This window comes from Rana temporaria, chromosome 5, assembly GCF_905171775.1.
Source record: "Rana temporaria chromosome 5, aRanTem1.1, whole genome shotgun sequence".
NCBI lineage: Eukaryota > Metazoa > Chordata > Amphibia > Anura > Ranidae > Rana > Rana temporaria.
Genome location: NC_053493.1, coordinates 297930710 through 297954976, shown reverse-complemented (window position 1 = coordinate 297954976; position 24267 = coordinate 297930710). Strand labels below are relative to the sequence as shown.

The 24267-nt window shown below is 43.1% G+C and overlaps 1 protein-coding gene across 2 annotated transcripts in view; it reads right to left on the bottom strand.

Moving 5' to 3' along the window:
• METTL4 (methyltransferase like 4) overlaps positions 1-24267 on the bottom strand; it is a 276841-nt gene that overhangs the window by 199811 nt on the left and 52763 nt on the right. For both annotated transcript variants that reach the window (XM_040354033.1, XM_040354032.1), the window contains exon 3: positions 18584-18956. In XM_040354033.1, coding sequence (XP_040209967.1) covers positions 18584-18956 — 373 coding nt within the window. The remainder of the gene's footprint in view (positions 1-18583; positions 18957-24267) is intronic.

Genomic DNA, 24267 nt, shown 5'->3' with positions numbered 1-24267 from the left:
CTTCAACCGAATGGTTTGCCGTCTCCCTGGTGCCAGGGTTCGGCATGTGGTGGACCGGGTGGATAAATTACTGGGAGGGGCTGGGCATGACCCAGCTGTCTTGGTCCACGTTGGAACCAATGACAGTATACATGGAAGGTGGAGGCTCTTTAAGAATCAATTTAAAGAACTAGGCTGCAAGATGAAGGGAAGGACCTCCAAGGTGATATTCTCTGAAATATTGCCTGTGCCATGCGCAACACAGGAAAGGCAGGGGGAGATTAGAGAGCTAAAGTCCTGGTGTAGGAAGGAGGGATTTGGGTTTCTAGAGCACTGGGCTGACTTTTCATTGGGGTGCAACCTATATGCTAAAGACGGTTTGCACTTGAATGGAAGGGGGTCTGCTGTGCTGGGGGAGAGGTTTATGGGAATGCTGGAGGAGTATTTAAACTAGGATTGAGGGGGAGGGTGAATTAGAATTACATCGAGCAGACAGGTCAGTTAGTGGTCAGACATTAATGGAGAGTGGAATGGGGATAGATGGGGGAAGGGTTATGGCAGGTGGCAAGAAAGTTCCCATGTTGCAAACAGCCATTGGAAATAATAGTGCCATTTGTACTACTATAAATTATATGAAAAACACCAGAGAAAAATGTAACAATACATTTAAGTGTTTGTTCACCAATGCCAGAAGTCTGCCAAGCAAAACAGGTGAGCTGGAAGCTCTGGTGCATGAGGAGAGCTATGATGTAATCGGTATTGCTGAAACTTGGCTTCAATCCTCACATGACTGGGCTATTAATATTCCTGGCTATGCTCTCTTTCGGAAAGACAGGGTAAAAAGGAAAGGTGGAGGGGTCTGTCTCTATGTGAGAAGTGACCTCAAAGCCAGCGTGAAAGAGAACCTGGTTGATGGAGAGTGTGATGAGGCTGAAGCATTATGGGTGGAACTGCATACAGATGTGCGTAGTTCAAAATTAAACATTGGAGTTTGTTATAAACCACCCAATGTTAATGAGGAGGTGGAGACTCAGCTCCTTGCACAGATGGAAAGGGCTGCAACGGTGATAATAATGGGGGATTTTAACTACCCAGAAATTGACTGGATTAATGGCACTTCTGGGACAGTTAAAGGACAAAAATTTAAAAACCTATTGCAGGACAATTTTATGGTGCAGTTTATTGAGGCCCCAACTAGGAATGATGCCCTGTTGGACCTGATAATCTCAAACCATGCAGAGCTTATTACTAATGTTCAGATAAAGGAACACCTGGGTAGCAGTGACCATAACATGATTTCATTTAATGTTAACTATAAGCAAGAAATACATACAGGAAATATTAAAACACTAAATTTTAAGAGAGCAAATTTTCCAAGGATGAGGGCTGCTCTCCAGGACTTGGACTGGGAGGGACTATTGGCACAGCTGAACACAGAACAGAAATGGGAATTCTTCAAAAAGACTGTGTGGAACCTCACTGCAAAGTATGTTCCCATGGGCAATACGTTTAAAAGGCTAAAAATAAAACCTATGTGGCTCACGGTCAAAGTTAAAAAAGCTATAAACAATAAGAAAGTAGCTTTTAAAAAATATAAAAATGAAGGAACACTAGTGTTGTTTAAATGTTACAAAGAATATAACAGGATATGCAAAAAGGAAATCAAGGATGCAAAAATTCAAAACGAACGACAGATTGCAAAAGATAGTAGGACAAACCCCAAAAAATTATTTAAATATATTAATAGTAAAAAGGTGAAGTCTGAGCATGTAGGCCCCTTACAAAATAATCTAGAGTGGGTGACTGGGGACAAAGAGAAGGCAAATTTATTAAATGTTTTCTTCAGCTCTGTGCATACAATGGAGCATGGGGGAGCTCATGTCCAAAATGGGGGTGGGAGTGACACAGCCTCAAATCCACAATGGCTCAAAAGTGATATGGTCCAGAAATATTTAGACAGAATAAAGGTGGATAAAGCACCTGGACCTGATGGCATCCATCCACGGATCCTAGGTGAGTTGAGCTCTGTCATTTCAAAGCCACTGTATCTAATATTTAGGGACTCTCATTAAAGACAGGAATAGTACCACTGGATTGGCGCAGGGCCAATGTGGTGCCCATATTTAAAAAGGGAACAAAGTCTTTACCAAATAACTATAGACCTGTTAGTTTAACTTCTATAGTTGGGAAGATACTGGAACGTTTAATAAAAGACCACATGGATGAGTTCTTGCTGGAAAAAAACTATTTAAGCAGCAGACAACATGGATTCATGAAAGACAGAAGTTGTCAGACAAACCTGATTTCCTTTTATGAAGAGGTAAGTAAAACCCTGGACAGAGGCGTGGCTGTGGACGTGATATATTTGGATTTTGCAAAAGCGTTCGATACAGTTCCGCACACATGGCTCATGTGTAAGGTAAGGTCTACAGGATTGGATATATCAGTTTGTAAATGGATAGAAAACTGGCTGAAAGACAGAATTCAGAGAGTCGTGGTTAATGATTCTTACTCTGAATGGTCCAAGGTTATCAGTGGTGTACCCCAAGGTTCAGTGCTGGGACCCTTACTTTTCAATATATTTATAAATGATATTGGGTCTGAGATCAAAAGTAACATTTCTGTCTTTGCAGATGACACCAAGCTATGCAGTGGAATAACGTCCTTGCAGGATGTCTCCAATTTACAAGCCGACCTCAATGCTCTGTCTAATTGGGCGACTAAGTGGCAGATGAGGTTTAATGTAGATAAATGTAAAGTTATGCACTTGGGGGCTAAGAATATGCATGCATCATACATACTAGGGGGAGTACAACTGGGGGGATCTGTAGTGGAGAAGGATCTGGGGGTTTTAGTTGATCATAAGCTCAATAATGGCATGCAATGCCAAGCTGCAGTTTCCAAAGCGAGCAAAGTCCTTTCTTGTATTAAGAGAGGTATGGACTCCAGAGACAGAGATTTAATTTTGCCCCTGTACAAATCATTAGTAAGACCTCATCTGGAATATGCAGTTCAGTTTTGGGCACCAGTTCTCAAAAAGGACATCGGAGAACTGGAGAAAGTGCAGAGAAGGGCAACCAAACTGATAAGAGGCATGGAGGAGCTCAGCTATGAGGAAAGATTAGAGGAACTGAATGTATTCACTCTTGAGAAGAGGAGAATAAGGGGGGATATGATCAACATGTACAAATATATAAGAGGTCCATACAGTGAACTTGGTGTTGAGTTATTCACTTTACGGTCAACACTGAGGACAAGGGGGCACTCTTTACGTCTAGAGGAAAAGAGATTTCACCTCCAAATACGGAAAGGTTTTTTCACAGTAAGAGCTGTGAAAATGTGGAACAGACTCCCTCCAGAGGTGGTTCTGGCCAGCTCAGTAGATTGCTTTAGGAAAGGCCTGGATTCTTTCCTAAATGTTCAGAATATAACTGAGTACTAAGATTTGTAGGTAAAGTTGATCCAGGGTAAATCCGATTGCCTCTCGGGGGATCAGGAAGGATTTTTTTCCCCTGCTGTAGCAAATTGGATCATGCTCTGCTGGGGTTTTTTGCCTTCCTCTGGATCAACTGTGGGTATGGAGTTGGGTGTATAGGATTTTACTGTGTTTTTTATTTTGTTTTTTTATTTTTTGTGGTTGAACTGGATGGACTTGTGTCTTTTTTCAACCTGACTATGTAACTGTGTAACTTGTTTTCAAAATGCATCAGGCTTGTCTATATGTTCATTTGCAAAGTTCAAACGCTGATTTTTGTGGTGAGGACGTAGAAGAGGTTTTCTTCTGATGACTCTTCCATGAAGACCATATTTGTACAAGTATCTCTTTATAGTGGAATAGTGTACCACAACTCCAGTGCCTGCCAGATCTTTCTGGAGGGATTGTGCAGTCAAACATGGGTTTTGAATTGCTTTTCTCACAATCCTGCAAGCTGTTCTGTCTGATATTTTTCTTGGTCTTCCAGATCTTGCTTTAACTTCCACTGTTCCTGATGACTGCCATTTCTTAATTACATTCCGAACAGAGGATATTGACATCTGAAAACGCTTTGCTATCTTCTTATTGCCTTCTCCAGCTTTGTGAGCATCAACTATTTTCAGTTTCAGTTTTCTAGACAACTGCTTAGAAGAACCCATGGTGCCGATTGTTGGGGCAAGGTCAGATGAGTCTGGGCATTTAAAACCTTTGTGCTTGACATCACCTGGTCTTCCCAGACAATGATTGAGAACAATCCATGACACTGGCAGGTCTCAGCTTTGCAAAGGGGGCAGTGCATGCTATAAATTCTGCAGGGTGCCCAAACTTTTGCAGACGTCATTTTTTTTGTTTTCTGTAATTTTGAAAGTGTAAATGATGGAAATAAAATCTAACTTTTTTGACATATTATAAGAATGTCTAATCTGTAATTTGATGCCTTTTGGAGATTTTTTCATCTTTCCTTGGCTTCGTTATGCACATTCATACAATTTTTTTACCTGGGTGCCAAAACTTTAAAGGGCAAATTTAATTTTTTTTAACCCCATTATGTTACTGGTCGATTAATCGATTCTGAAAATAGTAATCAATTAATTTCATAATCGATTTGTTGACGATTAATCGATTAGTTGTTTCGGCCCTATAGGAAAGTATATCATATTTACTTGTTTTAAACCTATTTTTGCATTTCTTGTTACTTCCTTGTTTCCAGGCCTATGCAAATTATGCGATACATCCCAGGAGCCTTTAGGAGGGGCCTTCTAGGGAGTGTTTTTTAAAGTAATTTTTCAGCAAAATAAAGCATGTAGACATTGCTCTATAGGCGAGTTTGCTTTGAATATAAAAAATGAATTATGTAGCCTTTTCTGTTTGTGGTGCTCAGATGCAGTGTAGTTCTGCTTTAACTACCTACCTCAATACTGGGCACATTCACCCCCATTCCTTCCAAGACCAATTTCTATAAGAATCATCTTAACCGGTTAAGGCCTGGCTCCTGTACATATATATTGGCAGAATATATTTACATCAGTTTGAATTAGCTGCTGCCGCGAGCTCCGTGACCGTGCCGCGATCGGGTCACAAAGCTAAAGAACATGGGATGCCAGTGTAAACACAGCATCTCCTCGTGACTGCCTAGTGACGTCACATTTACACAGTAATCAGTGCATTTTTATAGCACTGATCGCTGTATGAATATGAATGGTCCCAAAATAGCGCCAGAAGTGTCCGATGTATCCGCCATAGTGTTGCAGTCACAAAAAAAATCGCTGATCGCCACCATTACTAGTAAAACAATAAATGAAAAAAATGCCATAAAACTATCCCGTTTTTTAGACGTTATAACTTTTGCGCAAACCAATTAATAAAAACGCTTATTGCGATATTTTACCAAAAAAAAAATTAAGAATACGTATCGGCGTAAACTGAGGAATTTTTTTTTTACCCTTTATATATTTTTGGGGAATATTTATTATAGCAAAAAGTAAAAAATATTGCTTTTTTTTTCAAAATTGTCGCTCTGTTTTTGTTTATAGTGCAAAAAAAATAAAAAACGCAGAGATGATCAAATACCACCAAAATGAAGCTCTATTTATGGGGGAAAAAAGGACGTCAATTTTGTTTGGGAGCCACATCGAAATTGTCAGTTTAAGTGACGCAGTGCCGAATCGCAAAAAGTGGCCTGGTCATTTGGCAGCCAAATGGTCCGGGGCTGAAGTGGTTAATTAAAAAAAATAGGATTTTTAAAACAGCTTACCTGTATAATCCTTTTCTTGGAGTACACCACGGGACACAGAGCCATAATCATTACATAATGGGTTGTATGGTCACCAAAGGTGATTGGACACTGGCACAACCAATCAGAGACAGATGCCCTCCATATAACCCCTCCCATTAGGGAGGTACCTCAGTTTTGTAGCAAAGCAATAAGGTTTCCCATAGGAAGAGGTGGTGTACTCCAAAAAAAGGATTTTACAGGTAAGCTGTTTTAAAAATCCTATTTTCTTTATCGTACACCACAGGACAAAGAGCCATAATCATTACATAATGGGACGTCCCAGAGCAATGCCCTATATGAAGGGGGGGGGGGGAAACAGATCAAGCAGACCACCACGGACAAGAAGCTCTATACTGCAGCACACTTCACCCAAAGGCGGCATCCTAATGTCCTTTCACATCTATCTGATAAAATTTGAAAAATGTGTGGACTGAAGACCAAGTTGCAGCTTTACAGATCGGAGTCAACGAAGCCTGGTGGTGCACTGCCCATGAAGCACTTATCGCCCAGGTAGAGTGCGCCCTAACAGAAAAAGGAGGAGTTCTGTTTTTTAAACCATAGGCTTGAATAATAGCTTGTCGAATCCACCTGGAAATAGTGGATTTTGATGCTGCCTGTCCCTTCTTGGGACCATCTGGCAATATAAACAAAACATCTGTTTTGCTTATCTGAGCAGTTGCTTGCAGATACACCTTTATTGCTCTCACTAGACTTAGAGAGTGCAAAGATCTTTCCTCCGCTGTCTGCGGATTCGGAAAAAAAGCAGGCAGGACAATATCCTGATTTAAATGAACAGCCGACACCACCTTAGACAAAAAGGCAGGATGGGGTCGTGATACAACTTTGTCCTTATGACAAATTAAATAAGGCTTTTTACAAGAAAGTGCTGCTAATTCAGATACTCTTCTAGTCGAAGAGATAGCAATCAAGAATGACAGTTTCCTGCTTAAAAGGATTAGCGGAAGGCGAATATGTTCAAAAGAACTGACTGGCGGATTAGTCCGCAGTACCCCTTGCATGAAAGTCCAAACTAGGGAATGAGATGCCAGCGGTCTGTGAAAGAAGACTGATAGAGCTGATATTTGACCCTTAATGGTACTAAGGGCTAATTTCATATCTACTCTTAGCTTGCAAAAGGCAAGAATCCTACTAAATTTCATATCTTTGAGGATTCCATTTATTAGTTTCACACCATGAAACATATGCTTTCCAGACTCTGTAGTAAATAAGTCTGGAAGCTGGCTTTCTGGCATTAATAAGTGTGGAAAGCACTGGACCTGAGATCCCTCGCTTTTTCAGAATGTGGGTCTGAGCAGCCAAACTGTCAAAATTAACTTTTGTAATGAAGGATGGAACACTTGAACTTGCGACAGCAGATCGTGCCGAAGTGGAAGCTTCCAAGGTGTTCCTACCGCCATCTTTATGATCTCGGCGTACCAAGGTCTCCTGGGCCAATCTGGGGCCACTAAGATTACCGGAATTCTTTCCCTCTTGATCCTGCAAAGTAGCCTTTGTAATAGGGTGATTGGAGGAAAGATGCATAGATCAGTGAAAACTGATTCCACGGAATTATTAAAGCATCAGATCCGTAGGCCAGAGGATCTCTAGTCCTGGACACAAAGTTGTCCAACTTCCTGTTGAACCTGGAAGCTAGTAAGTCTACATGCGGGGTTCCCCCATCTCTGGCAAATGGCCTAAAAGATTTCGGGGTGGAGAGACCATTCTCCGGGTGATAGCTGCTGGCGACTCAAATAGTCTGCTTGCCAGTTCTCTACCCCTGGAATGAAAATTGCAGAGAGACAAGGAACATGTTCTTCTGCCCATTTCAAAATGAGATTCACCTCCTTCTGGGCGCCCTGGCTGCGGGTGCCTCCTTGGTGATTGATGTAAGATACTGCTGTAGCATTGTCGGATTGAATCCGAACCGGGTGCCCCTGTAACCTGCTTGTCCAGTGACCCAAAAAGGCAGGGCCACAAATTGGAAGTGGCGATGTTCTACCGCAAACCTTAAGAATTTTTGGTGAGCAGGGTGGATAGGCACATGTAAATATGCATCCCTGATGTCTATAGACGCTATGAATTCTCCGCCTTGTAGGGTGGCGCCCACTGAACAAATAGTTTCCATTCGGAAATGATGAAAGTTCAGAAACTGATTTAGAGATCTTAGATCCAGAATGGGTCCGACGTCTCCGTTTGGTTTTGGGATCACAAAGAGGTTTGAATGAAAACCTGAACCTTGCTCCTTTAAGGGTACTTACGTGATCACCCCTTGGGACAGCAAGTGATCCAATCCTTTGAAGAAGGATGCTCTTTTTAGAGAATCTTTGGAGAGCCTTGAGCTTCGGAACTGAGAATATGGGATCTTTCGAAATTCCAGCTTGTACCCTAGGGATACTGTGAATTCTACCCATTTGTCCTGGATCTCGGTCTGTCATGTCGCTAAAAACTGACAAAGCCGTCCCCCACTTGGCCAAGCGGGGGCGCCTCCTCATGCAGAGGCTTTGCACCCCACTGTTTCTTGTTTTTCTGGGCCTGGTCTTCCTCAGCTTTTGTGGCTGGCTGAAAATGCTGTCGCCACTGGCTGGAAGTAGTTTTACCAGGAGCCAGGGAGAGAGGATGTTTAAAACAAGGTCGCTTGTTGTTGTTCTTCTCTGGTAATAGCGTAGTCTTTCCATTCGATATCTTTTGGATATATTTCTCCAAATCTTCCCCAAAGAGGCGTTCACCATGAAAGGGGAAGCTCGCTAGAAGCTTTTTGCATGGTGCCTCCGTAGACCAATGTTTTAGCCAAAGGATTCTGCGCATATGCACCAGCTGGAGTGTAAGACGAGATGCTTGCTGGATTGAATCTCTCATAGCATCTATTGTAAAACATAAGGCATTAGGCAAATTTTCCCACAATTTGACCTGCTCTGGAGATTACTCCTTTAGCCCTTCCTTTACCTGGTCCTTGATGACCTGACTCATGCCCACTGCTGCTATAGCAGGTTGTGCATCTGCTCCTGCCAGCAGGAAGGAAGATTTCAATAAGGATTCCAACTTATTTTCTTAAGGATCCTTAAACACCTGTACGTCATCCACTGGACAAGTCAGGTTCCTGTTTACACAAGATATAGCTGCATCTACTGTCGGCTTATTTTTTTTTTGGAGGAGAGAAACGCTTATCTGGATGTAACCAGTCTGCGTAAATACATTTCTTTAATAACGGATGAACCGGAAAAGAGCATGCACTCTGCAGATACCTTAATGAACCTAGGGAGGAAACAGGTGATTCAGTTAACTCCGAAGGGGGCAACCTGAATGCAGTACGCACAGTTTCAGCATAACATTGCACCTGCGCTTTTGGCATCTGGGAAGCAGAAAAGGGTTCCTCTGATATACCTGATCTGTCCGACTCCTCATCCCTGTCCTCTTCAGGTATTACCTCATCCTTCTCCTCCTCCGATCTTTCTGAAAGAGGATCTAAGACCACCGGAGATCGGTTTTGCTTTTTGTCCTTTTGTGAGGATCTTGCGATTAAAGAAGCCATCTTCTCTTCTAATCTTTCCACGGCTTCAGAAAAAAAAAAAAGTGTCCTCAGTGACATATGCAGGCCCAGGTGCCACTGGAGATATTCCTGATAGTGGCAATGGCTCCTCCTGTATAGGCAAATCAAGGCTTACGTTAAAAGTCTCATATCACTTTGCAACAGTGAAATGGGTCTATAGGATCCCAGGTCCACTGGGTCTTTACCAGGTTTTAGGATAAGGAGAATGTTGGCCTTAGACATAGGAGGTAAAACATTTAGTTCCCACACTGCAATGAACTCAGTAATTGCAGCAGTAATAACTCTGCATGTTGTTTGTAGATTTCCATGGAAAGGCCACCCTCCCCAGGGGCTTTATAGTTAAGGAATGCATTTACTGCAGTTTGTAATTCCTCTAGCATGAGCAGGGAATCCAATTCCCTCTTTTGAATAACAGCAAGTTGTGGGAATGCAATACCACTTAAATAATCGTCCAATTATTATGCCTGAGTATACTCCTCTACAGCAGGTAGACATAGTGTTTCATAAAAGCTTGCCAATTCTAGTAGAACTTGATCCAGGGAGTGCACTAGGCAGCCCGTCCGAGCTCTAATTGCCCAAATAGCAGGGGAGCGTTGCTGAGAATCAGCTATCCAGGACAGAAGGTGACCTGTGCTATCTCCTTCCTCAAAAAATGCCAATTAAAAGAAAAAAATAATTTTCTCTTCCAAGCAGGATAACAGGTGCTCGTAAGCAGACTGAGCAGACTGTCAGGTCACCCTAGCAGAGTCAGAGGGGTCCTGAACATATTGCTCTTCCAGGACTGGAGCACAGTCTGAGTGAAAGGTGGGGGTATGTGTATACAGGCCAAAATACACTGTAAGGACACAATGCAACAATGCAGGAACACAAAACTTCCTTCAGAGTCAATATTAGTGTCAAATTACTGGAAGTCCACTGAACCATGTACCAAAACACTAACCCCCCTGGGAAACGAGGTGCGAGTGCAATGGTATGCCTGCCCCACCCAAGAATATTGTAGACAGTTCTGAGTATCCACAGTTAAATGAGTTTCCTGAAAGCAAAAAATGGCAGGATGGAATTTTTTAAGGGACATAAACATCATCATGCATTTAAGAGGGGTGCGTATGCACCAAACGTTCCACGATATCACAGGGACCTCAATCATGTTAGGTAGTTAGGTATGAATAGAACTATGAGCATGTCACCCATGACACTGTAGCAGTTAGCAGGTCAGCACTTGACCAAGTGGTAGTAACTGGAGCAGAGCACAGTTTTATCAGGCAGGCTGGCAGAAATAACCCACAGACAACCCTGCTCCAAGTAGAAGGCTGTTAGCAATGGCTGAAAACAAAACGGCACAAAAGGTGCCAACTCTTATAGGAGTGAAAAATGGGCAGTTGCTCAAATTCCAGGCAGATAACATAACAGGGAAGTAACAGTAATAAAAAAAAAAAAAAAAGAAGCAGGACCGTCAATATGACAGACCAAACAGTCTTAAAATTATTCAAAAATGCACAGACACTCTTTCACATTGAAAAATAAACATTAGTAATGAATTTTCAGCGTAGCTCACAGACCAATTAGCTGTATTATGTCCGCCAGCATAACAGGCACTTGTTGATATAACAGAGAAAATGAGCCAAGCAGAGTCCCAAGCAAGCCAGGACTGGTTATCTAGACTGTAAAAAATACGATAAGTATCCATCCCCCTCATCATTTTCCCGTTGACGTCATAGGGCTTGCCCATAACGATCGAGCCATACAGAAGCTTCTTTAGCAGATTCAAAGAAATGGGCCTGCCCTTCGGCAGCAACATGTAGATTTGCAGGGTACAGCATTACGTATGTTAGTTGCAAATTCCTCAGGCGACTTTTCACATGAGCAAATTTAGCCCGACATCTTTGCAGAGAAGTCAGGGTAAAAGGAGACACCATTATCTTGGATGGTAGCACGTTCCAGCGCAATACAGTCTCCCTGTCTCTGTAGTGCAGAAGATGGGCCAATATCGGGCTCCAGGGGGCAGGAAAAGCATCCTTGCCAAAAAAAAAAAAACACAAGCCAGCTCTCTACAAAGGTAGTTGGATCACTATCTTTCTCTTTCTCTGGCAGATGTTTCAGCGTAGACAATTCTCCATGTCTTCCACCCTATTCGTTTATTTTGCCAGCTGGTTTGCAGAGTGGGCCTCCTGAGCCATTGGGGGTAGTTTGTCTTTTATGTCTCTCACTCTACTCTCCACGGCAGTTGGCTGCTCCTGGATATTGAGGTCTTGTCATAGCAATGAAACCTCCTCTCTTAGGCACCCAAATTGGTCCTTAAGTGTGTTGACAAATGCTGTGCACACATTAACTGCCGCGATATATCAGCTAAAAGTGGGTTGTTTATGTAACTACAATGCAGAGTCAGAGAGCATAGAGGTCTGCAGCATGATCACTATTATTGCTGCATAACGTGTCTCCCTCAGGCTTCTCCTGTTCCTATTGTACAAGCAAGGGGGCTGGCCCTGCAGCTTCCTTCTGATGAGCCTCTACAGCTCCCAACAGCTTTTGAGCATAGTAGAGGATGTCCCGTGGCTGCTCCTTACTTTGACGTTTCAGGGACTTATTGGATTTCTCCATGGCTCAGAGTGTGCTGGGCTAGAGCCACGGCACCAGCAAAACAACCCAATTTTTGGAAAGCAAACACCCCACCATATATTCTATAAGGCATAAGCCTTTTGAACATGTAATTTTCTTCCACAAGTTTTTGGAATATGTAGAATTTATTTTTTTAACACAAATTTGTAAATTTTTTAAATATTTCTAACACATAGCATGTGAATAACAAGAATGACACCCTAAAATATATTCTGCTACTCCTCCTGAGTATGACGATACCACATGTGAGAAATTTTTGCACAGCCTGGCCACCTACATATTCCTTGTATTAAAACCTATATGGTCATGCTCAGGGCTTTTTTTTCTCAAACAATAGGTGCTGGAACTCAACCACAACCCCCCAAAACCTCTCCACCCATACACACCCTCCAAATAACATCAAACAGTGGGTGTGGTCAGTCAAATTTCACAAACAGTAGTGGGGTTTTAAAGGGGCATTAAATACCAGGATTGCATTACATACAGAGTGCAGAGTTCAGGGGGGTTACACACAAAGTGCAGAGCTGTCACTTGTAAACACAAAAACCAGACTTCTGTATTTACAAGTGATTGTGGTGAGCAGCCTTCCCCCCCCCCCCTCAAGGGTCTGAGCCAGATGTGGTGAAATTGGGTTCCACCAAGTTCCCCCTGAAAAAAAGCCCTGGTCATGCTGATAAACCTTGCAATGATATTGATATAACATTTTTAGCTCCAGTGACTACATTAAACTGTTGCGGCAGTGGCAGTGTCCGAGGCACAGACATGTATTCTGGTACAACCACCATATTTTGGAACCCCTATCCAGATCGAGTTTTACTGCCTATTATATTAACAATGTTTCTGGAATATAAAAATGTAAAAAGTGAGGCACACAAATTAGAAATATGAATAGCTAACTGAGAAAAAGAAAATTTGCCTTCACTTCCACTCTAAACACATACAAAGCATTTCACAATGGATCATTGATATTTATATCTTTAACTGATGTTAAAATATGTATAATAACCAACATGCAAGTAGCACCTTGTTACACCCCAACATACATTCTGCTGAGCAAAGGGTAAAAAAAATAAAAAGAAGGATTACCTGTGGTTTTAGCAGGCAGGAATACTGTCCCAGCACAGACAAAGCATTGGTTCAGAGAGCCAAAGGAATTGCCCAGGCAGAAGGCAGAGATATGCCAAAGCATTGATCCTGGCTGTAGGCAAGAACATGGTCCATTAACAGGCAGCTCAGGCAGAGGCATAGCCAGTTCAGGTGGCAGCAGGCAGCACTATAAGGCTTAGCGCCTCAGCCAGGTAATATTTGAGACCCCTGTGCTGTCTTGAATCCCACAAATACAGTGGCAGGGCAAAAGATCAGTTCAGGAGGCAGGCAAAAAGCATGGTCATTTAACAGGCCAAGATCAATTCATGTGGAAGGCAGAAACGTGGTTGGCAGAGGCATAGTCGATAAACAGTCCAGGTCATATACAGAAATAGTTATTCATGTACACATTTTGGCTTCTGGAATGGACCTTGTCTTGTCTGCAGTCCCACAAAAGGGGTGTCATCATGTATTGTAAAAAGGATGTAGACATGTCAGGGCTAGCACCTCTTCATTCCGCATACTCGCTTTTTCCCCCAGTTTCAATTACTTGATGACCAATCTCAGTGGGATCCCTTGCGGTTGTTATGTACTGTCCCACAGGCCACAGTCATCTTTAGGCAGAGATGGCAGAAAAGTGGTAGACTCATGTAGAAATTGTCTACATATAGGTGGTAACCCTTCCCAAACAGTAGTTTTCATCAGTTGCCAGACAATTTTGCCACTTGTCCCCATATAGGTAGGGCATCCAGGGAGGTTTAGCTGGCTATTCTTTCCCTCATACATTTTTAAATCATAAGTGTAACCTGTGGCCCTGTCACAAGCCTTGTAACATTTTACCCCATATCTGGTTCATTTACTGGGGAGGTATTTGCTTGAAGCTGCAGCAAAAAAAAATTGATTATAGGCCAAATTTTTAATCATTTACCATATTTGGGATGATTTTGAGGGAGGCACTGGGCATTGTTGTCGAAATGTAAAAAAGAAGAGTTATTTGTTCTTTTTGTCAGCCCAATGTTGAGGGTTAGTCCAAGGAAAATTTTGAATTCTTCCATGGTGAGGGGTTTCCAAACAAAAGGACGGGCATAGGAAGAATCGGGATTGGTGGCAATATGTTGGCTGGCGATTACACTGCTCCACAATGTAATTCAGCAGATCGCCAGTGAAAAATAAATGGAAATAATAAATTGGGGGTTACTGTTTCTGACTGTATCTGAGGGCCTGGCTGCACTGTAAAAGAGGGACTTGCAGGTTCTGACAAAGTATCGGGCAGCTATGTTGGATACAATAGAACATCTGGGAGGCTAGTATGGGTCCTGCCTCATTGTGGATGGAATGCCCCATTACTAGCATCTGACCTATCATCTAGGAATGCCTGTGCTTGCCACTGCACAAAGACTTGCAGAATTGCTGGTGGATGCCTGCCTATTATCTTGGAGTGCTGCACTGTTGGTGGATGCCTCAGGATTTATTGCGCTGCTGGTGGATGCCTGCTCAAATCTCATTAGCCTCTTTGTTAGGATTCCGTCTTCCTCAGTTTCCATTTCTGAGTCGTTGCTTTCTACTGGCTCATACTTGCTATCCGAGTCTGAGGGAGAGAGTTCCCTGCTACTCTGATCTGACATACTCTGGAGTATGTGGAAAACCTCCTCGCTGCTGAATAATTTTTTTTAGCCATGTTGACAGATTACTGGGACAGATGTGACAGATGTTAATCACTGTGTGGCAGATGATCATGGACAAACATGGCAGATGATCACGGACAGATGTGCGCCAGATGTGGCAGATGAGCACATACAGATGATCACAGACATGGCAAATGATCACAAACTGATTGATCACGGAAAGATGTGCACCAGATGATCACGGAAAGATGTGGCAGAGGATCAAAAGTGGGCAGATTTTCACTGGGATAGAGGTTTACTGGGACCGATGTTTTCACTGTGTTGGGGACACTGACAGGGCACTGTGACAGGGCACTGTTTGGGGACACTAGCTTGGTGATCAGTGTGTAAAAAGCCATAAAAACATCTCAAAACGTATTTATCCCCAACTCGCAATGTGGTGTAAATAGTGTGTTTGACTTTCAGAGTGTGTCTAAAGATTTTTTAATACAACACCCACCCCTCCTCCCCGCAGACACACACTATAACAAAATTATTTTCAGTAATTACCATAAAATCCAGGAACACTAATAATCAACAGAAAATTAACAATGTAGTGGAAGCTGCAGTGGACTTCCTGAGGTTGTGTCCAAAACAAGAAACTCAAAACTGGGAGCTTGTAGACTTGCAATCATAGTCATAATGAAGGAACCTTGTCGTAGTGTTGTATGTCAGCACGTTCTTAACGCTCGAAAGTTCAGAGAACTTTTATATGACCGTGTGTATGCAAGCCAAGCTTGAGCGGAATTCCGTTGGAAAAAACATCCAACTTTTTTCCGATGGAAATTCCGCTTGTGTGTACAGGGCATTAGCGCTGCCACTGGCTATGGTATGTGGGCTACCTCTGGCCTGAGGTCAGGGGCAGATTCAGAGTTTAGTCTCGGGAGGGGCACTGCCAGAAAATATGTATTTTTGTGGGCAATTTCTTGAGGCAAGGCTGGTGTTGGCGCTTCAATCATCACGGCACCATGGTTTGTTATGGTGTCAGGATGATTGAAGTGCATTATTTCTATTATTACATAGTAATATAAACTGAAATGGTTCAACTTACCATAATGCAGAATCAGTGGAAGCCCTGAGCGTGTCACTTGCCACCAGATGCAGATTGTCACTTGCCACGTCACCTGCCATATGTTGCAGATTGTCACTTGCCACACATTGCGAATTGTCACTTGCCACGTCACCTGCCATATGTTGCGGATTGACACTTGCCACACCTTGCAAATTGTCACTTGCCAAGTCACCTGCCACACCTTGTGTATTGTCACTTGCCTGCCACCAGTTGCAAATTGTCACTTGCCACATGACCTGCCGCACATTGCGAATTGTCACTTGCCATGACACCTGCCACACGTTGCGGATTGTCACTTGCCACGTCACCTGCTGCACGTTGCGGATTGTCACTTGCCACGTCACCTGCTGCACGTTGCGGATTGTCACTTGCCACGTCACCTGCCGCACGTTGCGGATTGTCACTTGCCACGTCACCTGCCGCACGTTGCGGATTGTCACTTGTCTGCAAAAGTGGTGTTTTTCTTGTCTCTTGCTGTCCCAGAGTCAGGCAGCAGAGAGATAATGTAATCTCTCTGCTGCCCACGCTGCCTGCACAGTAAGGGGATGGAAGTTCCTGCAGGAATGCAGGGCAGTAAGAGATGATGTCATCTCTCTGCTCCCCCGACCGCGGCTAGCTGTTTGGCCAGCTGTACACACGGAGCCTGCTTTCTCACTCTCATCCGCGGCCGCCCCCACACACACACACACACACTGAGCCACCCGGCAAACCAGCCCACCCTTAAACCGTGTCAACCGCTTGCAAACCGTTGCCACCCCCTTGGATCTGCCCCTGCCTGAGGTGGTACTTGTCCCAAGTGGGAAACTTGTGAGTTGCCAATTTGTTTTTACTTAATGAATGTAACACAAATTTTTTCATTGTCACTTTTCTAGTTCGTGAATGCCCTCCATTTGTGCGGAGGCTGCAGGATCAAGTACATAATAATCTTTCAGCTTATAAAAACACTTCCCACCCTGCAATAAATTGCTACAGATCTTCATCATATATTTACTCCAGAGGGTATGGCTTATAAAGTACTGTGCATGTTTTTTCCTGCCTTTACTTTTAATTGTTAGATTTGTAGTACAGAAAAGTCAGTGAACTATAGCTGCTGGGAACGATTTGAAAATTTGAAACATTGGTGTGCAGCCAACAGCGCTATATAACAAAAATACCCCTATAACTTGACATTATGTCTCTTTGCTTGTGGCTCATAACCTGCCTTTAATTCTTCTTGAAGATTTAGAAAAAAGTAATTTTATATACGATCAATTTTTTCCTTCTCTTGGCTATCTTTTTTTTTTTTTTTTGCTGAAGATTAATTAGAATGAATTGTACACTTCAATCCTTTCTTTGGGTGTGGCTCTGCTGCCCATTGGAGTGTCCCTGGAATCACCCTGATGTGCACGCTCCCAACCGAGCCTGCCAGAGATGCATACAGGCAGCACACATAGGCTGCTCAAAAACAAACGCTTTTCCACCCACCATCTGTAAATTGACAACTGTTCTTGACTCCTGCATTCTCCTCACTGAACAGTACCATGGGTGTGCACAGGATCATGGGACATATAGTCCCAGGGTCAGGTGTCCCTTCTGCATGCTCCCTGTCCAGACGTTCGGGAAAACGCTGCAGTAGAGAGACAGGGGCAGTTAAATCTGAGACAAGCAGGAAAGAACTTTAGAAATTATTTCTCTGAAAAATAAAGGCATAGTGCAACTACACTAAAATATGTTTTAGAATGGTTTAACAGTGCTTTACGTATTCGTATGTTTACACAAATCGTGACACAAATATAGAATAAGAAACTACACAAATTCTGCAGAACATTTTGTTCTAAAAAAAAAATTCAATTTTGTTTTACAGTATATTATTAAAGATTGACAGAGAATGCAAGAATCATAATTTGTAGAGATTAATAAAAGAGTTCAATGTTCTTTAGTCATCTGTTGTCACAACTGACAAAAAGCATTACAGATGCCTTTCTATTGACTGAAACAAAAACGATTTATACACATTAATTTAAATTTAAGGGGATGTATTGTCAGTGTTTATAATCACCAAAACATTCAGCTAGAACAATGCAAGCAAGATGAGAATCTGAAGGAATTAATTTAGCCTTTTTAAAAGCATGTTTTTCACTTCTTTCAGGTTTAGTATGCATCCACACACAGCTGCTGAATAGTGCAAATAATTACAGCTGCTCAGAACAGTAGCTATAATGCTGAACATGCTGTCAGTGAGTGGCTTGGAACATTTTTTTTAATTACTTATAATTCTAGGTACTACCACTTCTGACCAGACTTGGTTTGGCACACCACTGTTGGGCTGCGAGGATGAGGAATTCTTGGTAGCACAAAGGCAGTAACCAGGGAGCTGTGCTTCCTCTCCCCTCACTGCCTAGGTCAGATGACCACCATCATCATTTAGCCATGTAATCAATTTTCATGCATTTATCAGGCAGCACAATCCGAAATCTATCCACAGCTACAGGCCTCATTAACCTGGTCGTCCAAAACAGCGCTGAGCAGTGGTTTTACCACCCAACTAAAAAATAATATGTAGCTGCTTGGGGTAACACATGCTACAACACATATTATACTCCATGTCATGTTGGGTGGGCACCACTGCCCAACGTAGCCCATTTAAGTAAATGGGGCCACACAGCGACCTCAAGCCAAACACTCGGCTCGCAGTTGCTGCAGGGTATTCACATAGAAAATCCTTGTTCGGCTGCCAAAAAAAAGCATTAAAAGGAGGCAGCAATATTGTTTCTATACCTTCCTCCAAAAAGCTTCAGTGACCTAAGGCCTGCCACATGTATGAACACACCAGTAAGGTGAAATAATTCAAATGAGAAGAGACATTAACAGAAGCATCAGAAGTACTTACAATTTAGAAGGGGTTCCATGCAGGAAACATCTGATAAAAGGAAGCTAGTTTTGGGTGGTATGAGATATTTCTCTCCCATTAGTTGAATGACTTGTGGCCACTCTGACCTGTTCTCTGTAATGTGTGATAGCCAGTCCATGCTTTCAAGCGATTGCTGGTCACTACCAATGATGTTCACAGTGTGTTCGTAGACACCCAAAGTAGACAGCTCCTTGGTCATATTGCAGAGTTCCGCCAGGTTACTGCTTCTTACACAAACCTCTGAAATCACTTTACAATTTTCCTCTTCATTCTGAGTGTAGGCACGGAGTAGCCCATTCTTTAATCCCTCTTGAATTAATACTTGTGATCCTTTCAAAATAAGGTCACTTATCTGCAAGACAATAAATACACAAGAAAATAAATATAGAAACACAGGAGAAAGAAAACACTAAAAAAATATTTTTAACTGGTATGAATGACAGAGGCAGGAATCTGCTGATCCCTGCCGCCGTTTCAGATACCTGTGAGCGGTTAGCTGCGGCCAGAAAACCCAGTACATTTCAATAAATATGGCAGCTATCCGTAGTTGTCTGTCTAGCCAGCGAGTGCCTGCAGTGATCACTACCGGATGCATTTTTGCAGCGATACCACACATGTGTGGAACAATCACCATTTACATATGCATGTGAGATCTATGTGTGCATTCACATTTACATGTGAAAATGGGGGGAATGGTGGAGCTTTACATTTTTTTTTTTTATTGCAGATTTTATTTAAAATTATTTATTATTCTACATGGTTTCTTTCATTTTGTTTTTTTATTTAATTGCTATCACAAGGGATGAACAACATCCCTTGAGATAGCTGGGGCAGTGACAGGTACTCTTTATTAAAGGATCAGGCATGTATAAAACTCCTGATTCCTTCTCTGCCCTCCAAAGCATCTGATCAAACTAAGATCAGTTTGATCAGATGCTTGTCTGGACAGTAACAGCCAGTAAACAAACCAAAACCAGAAGTGATGAAATCCTCATCGCTTTAAAAGTGCTGCTAGTTTTAGCGGCACTTTACCGTCGTTTTATAGGTGCTTTTCGGCCGCTAGCGAGGTGCTTTTAACCCGTTAGTGGCCCAATAAAGGGTTAAAAGTGCCCGCAAAGCATTGGTTCGATCAGATGCTTGCCTGGACAGCAACAGCCAGTAAACAAACCAAAACCAGAAGTGATGAAATCATCATTGCTTTTAAAGCGCCGCTAGTTTTAGCGGCGCTTCACCATCATTTTAGAGGTGCTTTTCGGGTGCTAGCGAGGCACTTTTAACCCCCTTTAGCGGCTAAATAAAGAGTTAAAAGCTACCACGGCACTTTGCAGGTGGTTCAGTGGCGCTGCCCATTGATTTCAATGGGCAGGGGTGCTTTAGAAGCGGTGTATATTAAGATATTGCTTGCAGGACATTTTTCTTCCTACGTCCTGCCAGCACAGCGCCCCAGTTTGAGAGCACTCAGGCTTTCACACTGGGGCTGCAAATGAGGCATTTTTCTGACGTTTTACAGGCGCTATTTTTAGCACTAGAGCGCCTGAAAAAACACCTCCAGTGTGAATAGGGTCTAAGGATCAGAGATGGGGGGGGGGTAGATGTTCCTCCCTGTCCTCTGTCTGCAACTGGCCCCACCCCAGGCTTGTAAAAGTGATGAGGCATCTGTAGAGCTGCGCTTAAAGAAAAAAAAAAAAAAGCTAAAAAACAATAACGTGGAAAAACGCAAAAACCTGCTAATAAACGCTAAAAAGCTACTGCCGTTTTTACAATGTTATTTTAACGTCCAGTGTGCATGAGGCCTAAATGTTAAAGTGACTCCTGCAGATTATTCGTTATTTATGTTTACTGGATAATGGATATCACCCCAAGACCCCTTTCACACTGGAGCAGTTTTTGCAGGTACTATTGTGCTAAAAATAGCGACTGCAAACCTGCCCTAAACAGCTGCTGCTGTTTCCCCAGTGTGAAAGCCCTCGGGCTTTCACACTGGAGCGGTGCACTACCAGGACGGGAAAAAAAAGTCCTGCTAGCCGCATCTTTGGAGCATTTTGGGTGGTTTTAACCCTCTCTCAGGCGCTAGCGGGGGTAAAACCGCCCCGCTAGCAGCCAAATAGCGCGGCAAAATTTGCGGTAAAGCACCGCTAAAAATTGCAGAGCTTTACCGCCACTACACCTCCCACCCCAGTGTGAAAGGGGCCTTAACGTTAAGTCGAGAACTGGCGGCTGCAGCAGTATACCACAATATATGTTCACTGATGAATATTGTATTCCACCTTGTATAATTGTAGATTCTCTCTGTAATAGATATCACCCCATGGTATAAACATCTTTGTATTGATTTATATTTTGTGATCATATTTTTCATAATACAGTTCAATTGAGATTGAACTAAAAGATAGGCATTCACTTTGAGCAAGTATGTTTTACGGAGGACGGGGAGAGGCACGTTTTGAAAATTGTTTGATATTTTAAAGTTTTACGTGGCGATTGAAATTTTCTGATTATCCATCATTAGACTTTATCCACTTTTTATACAATATGTGCAGTGTTTGATACTTGTGCATATACACTATATTACCAAAAGTATTGGGACAGCTACTTTTACATGCACATGAAAGTTAATGGCATCCCAGTCTTAGTCCGTAGTGAGTTGGTCCACCCTTGCATCTATAACAGCTTCAACTCTTCTGGGAAGGCTGTCCACAAGGTTTAGGAGTGTGTCTATGGGAATGTTTGACCATTCTTCCAGAAGCGCATTTGTGAGGTCAGGCACTGATGTGGATGAGAATGAAGAGAGGAAGGATCCCTGTTGCCGCACATCCAACTGGAGCCCAGGCTGAGATTGGACGATGTGGATGAGAAGGCCTGGCTCACAGTCTCCACTCGAATTTATCCCAAAGGTGTTCTATCGGGTTGAGATCGGAACTCTGTGCAGGCCAGTCAAGTTCCTCCACCCCAAACTCGCTCATCCAGGTCTTTATGGATCTTGCTATGTGCACTGGTCCAAATCATTTGGTGGAGGAGGGGGAACTATGGTGTGGGTTCATTTTTCAGAGGTTGGGCTTGGCCCCTTACAGTAGTTCCAGTGAAGACAACTCTTAAAATGTCAGCATACCAAGACATTTTGGACAATTTCATGCTTCCCAACTTTGTGGGAGTAGTTTGGGATTGGCCCCTTCCTGTTCCAACAAGACATGGATGAGTGGGTTTGGGGTGGAGGAACTTGACTGGCCTGCACAAACTCTTCAACCTGATAGAACAGACTTCAACCTGATAGAACACATTTTGGATGAATTAGAGCAGAGACTGCGAGCCAGGCCTTCCCATCCACCATCAGTGCCTGACCTCACAAACGTGCTTCTGGAAGAATGGTCCAACATTCCCAAAGTCAGACACACTCCTAAACCTTGTGGACAGCCTTTCCAGAAGAGTTGAAGATGTTATAGCTGCAAAGGGAGGGGCCAACTCAATATTGAACCCTACGGACTAAGACTGGGATACCATTAAGGTTAATGTGTGGTTAAAGGCAGGCGTGCCAATACTTTTGGATATTATATATATATATATATATATATATATATATATATATATATATATATATATATATATATATATGTATATGTGTGTTTCTGTGTATGGGCACTTTGATTTAGTGCTGTACTGCTAATACAGATTTAATTTATTTTTGTGGTATGGACTTGTTTTAAGAGATTTGTTCCTGGAGCATTTATTGCAGGGCTCGACAAATCCAGTTTTTTTTTTTTTTATGTGAGCTGGCGCCATCTGGTGGTGAGCCGTTGGTATTACACGTTATTACCACCAGATGTGAGCTGGCGCCATCTGGTGGTGGCCGTTGGTATTACAAGTTAAGCATTACAAGTTAAACAGCAATTCTAATGTAATTTTTCACTATTTTCACTGCCATCTTCTTCCCTCTATTTAGAACCCCCACACATTATATACAGGCATACCCCAATTTTAAGTACACAATGGGGTTTATTTACTAAAGCTGGAAAGCGCAAAATCAGGCTCACTTCTGCATATAAACCAACGAGCTTCTAACCCCAGCTTGTTCAATTAAGCCTGGTAATAAAACCTAGAAGCTCATTGTTTTGTATGCATAAGTGAGCCTAATTTTGTGCTTTCTAGCTTTAGTAAATAAACCCTATTGTGTACTTAAAAGTGGGGTATGCCTGTGTATGTGTATATATATATATATATATATATATATATATATATATATATATATATATATATATATATATTGTGACGCTATGCGAGGTGCGATACATGATCATAGGTACATTTCACCTCGCATACGTTCTATCATGAGAGACTGAACCGGAATCCATTCCGGGTTTTACAGCCTCTGGGCCTGGCTAGGGTTCCGGTCCGGATGTTTGGGTCCACTGGAGACCACAATCAGCTGGACTTTAAATGTTCAGGAAGAGAGCACAACAGGGCTCTGGCTTAAAACTCAGGAAGGGACCTGAGTGAGGGGAGCGCTGAGTGCTGGACTAAAAAGGTTTGCTTTACTACATGTTTTGTGGGTGTCAGGGACTAGCCCCACACTGTATAGAGAGGAGATCCTGTTTGTTTCGTTTAGCGCCGGACGGCAAGGATTTAATTTATTGTTTTGTTTATTTTAATCTGCAAACCGTTTATAAATAAAATCTGGCATCCGCCAGACTTAAAAGAAAGTGCCTGCTTACAGACTGTGATTTCAGAAAAGGTGATCCCCACGAGCTAATCCCTCACACGTGGTGGATTCAGCGGGCACTTTTCTGAAAATGGAAGAAATGTTAAAGGCCCTGCTACAGGCCAATGCAGCCCAGCGGGAAACCAACCGCCAAGTCGCAGAGGCCGCTGCAGCACAACGAGAGGCCGCTGCAGCACAACAGGCTGCCCAGCAGGAGATAAACCGCCAAGTCGCAGAGGCCGCTGCAGCACAACACCGCCAAGTCGCAGAGGCCGTTGCAGCACAACACGCTGCCCAGCAGGAGATGAACCGACAGTTCGCCGAAGCTCTGGTGGAACTGAAAAAGGGGTCCGCACCTCCGGTGTTAGCGGAACCAAAGATTGTACGTGCTTCCTACCACCTGCAAAAGATGACACCGGCGGATGATGTTGAGGCGTACATGGCGACTTTCGAGAGAGTCGCTGACCGCGAAGGATGGCCAAAAGAGCAGTGGGCGGAACTATTGGCCCCATTCCTAACAGGAGAACCCCAAAAGGCCTATTTTGACCTAGAACCAGATAAGGCCCAGGACTATGAGACTCTAAAGACAGAAATACTCGCACGCTTGGGTGTCACTGTGGCAGTCCGGGCCCAGCGCGTGCATCAGTGGTCCTATTCCAGCAACAAGCCACCCCGTTCAGAAATGTTTGACCTGGTCCACCTCACCAGGAAGTGGTTGCAGCCAGAGACTCTGACCAGCCCTCAGATTGTGGAGCGTGTGGTAATGGACCGGTACCTGCGTGCGCTCCCTGCTACCCTGAGAAAGTGGGTCGGACAGGGGGACCCCAACACTGCAGCCTAAATGGTGGACCTAGTGGAGAGGTACAGTGCTACTGAGGACTTGATAAACCCACCTACGCCCCACTTCGGTGTGTCTAGGGGTGCAAGATCTCCCAGCAGTTCGGGTAAGACTGTTCCAGGGTTCAAGAGT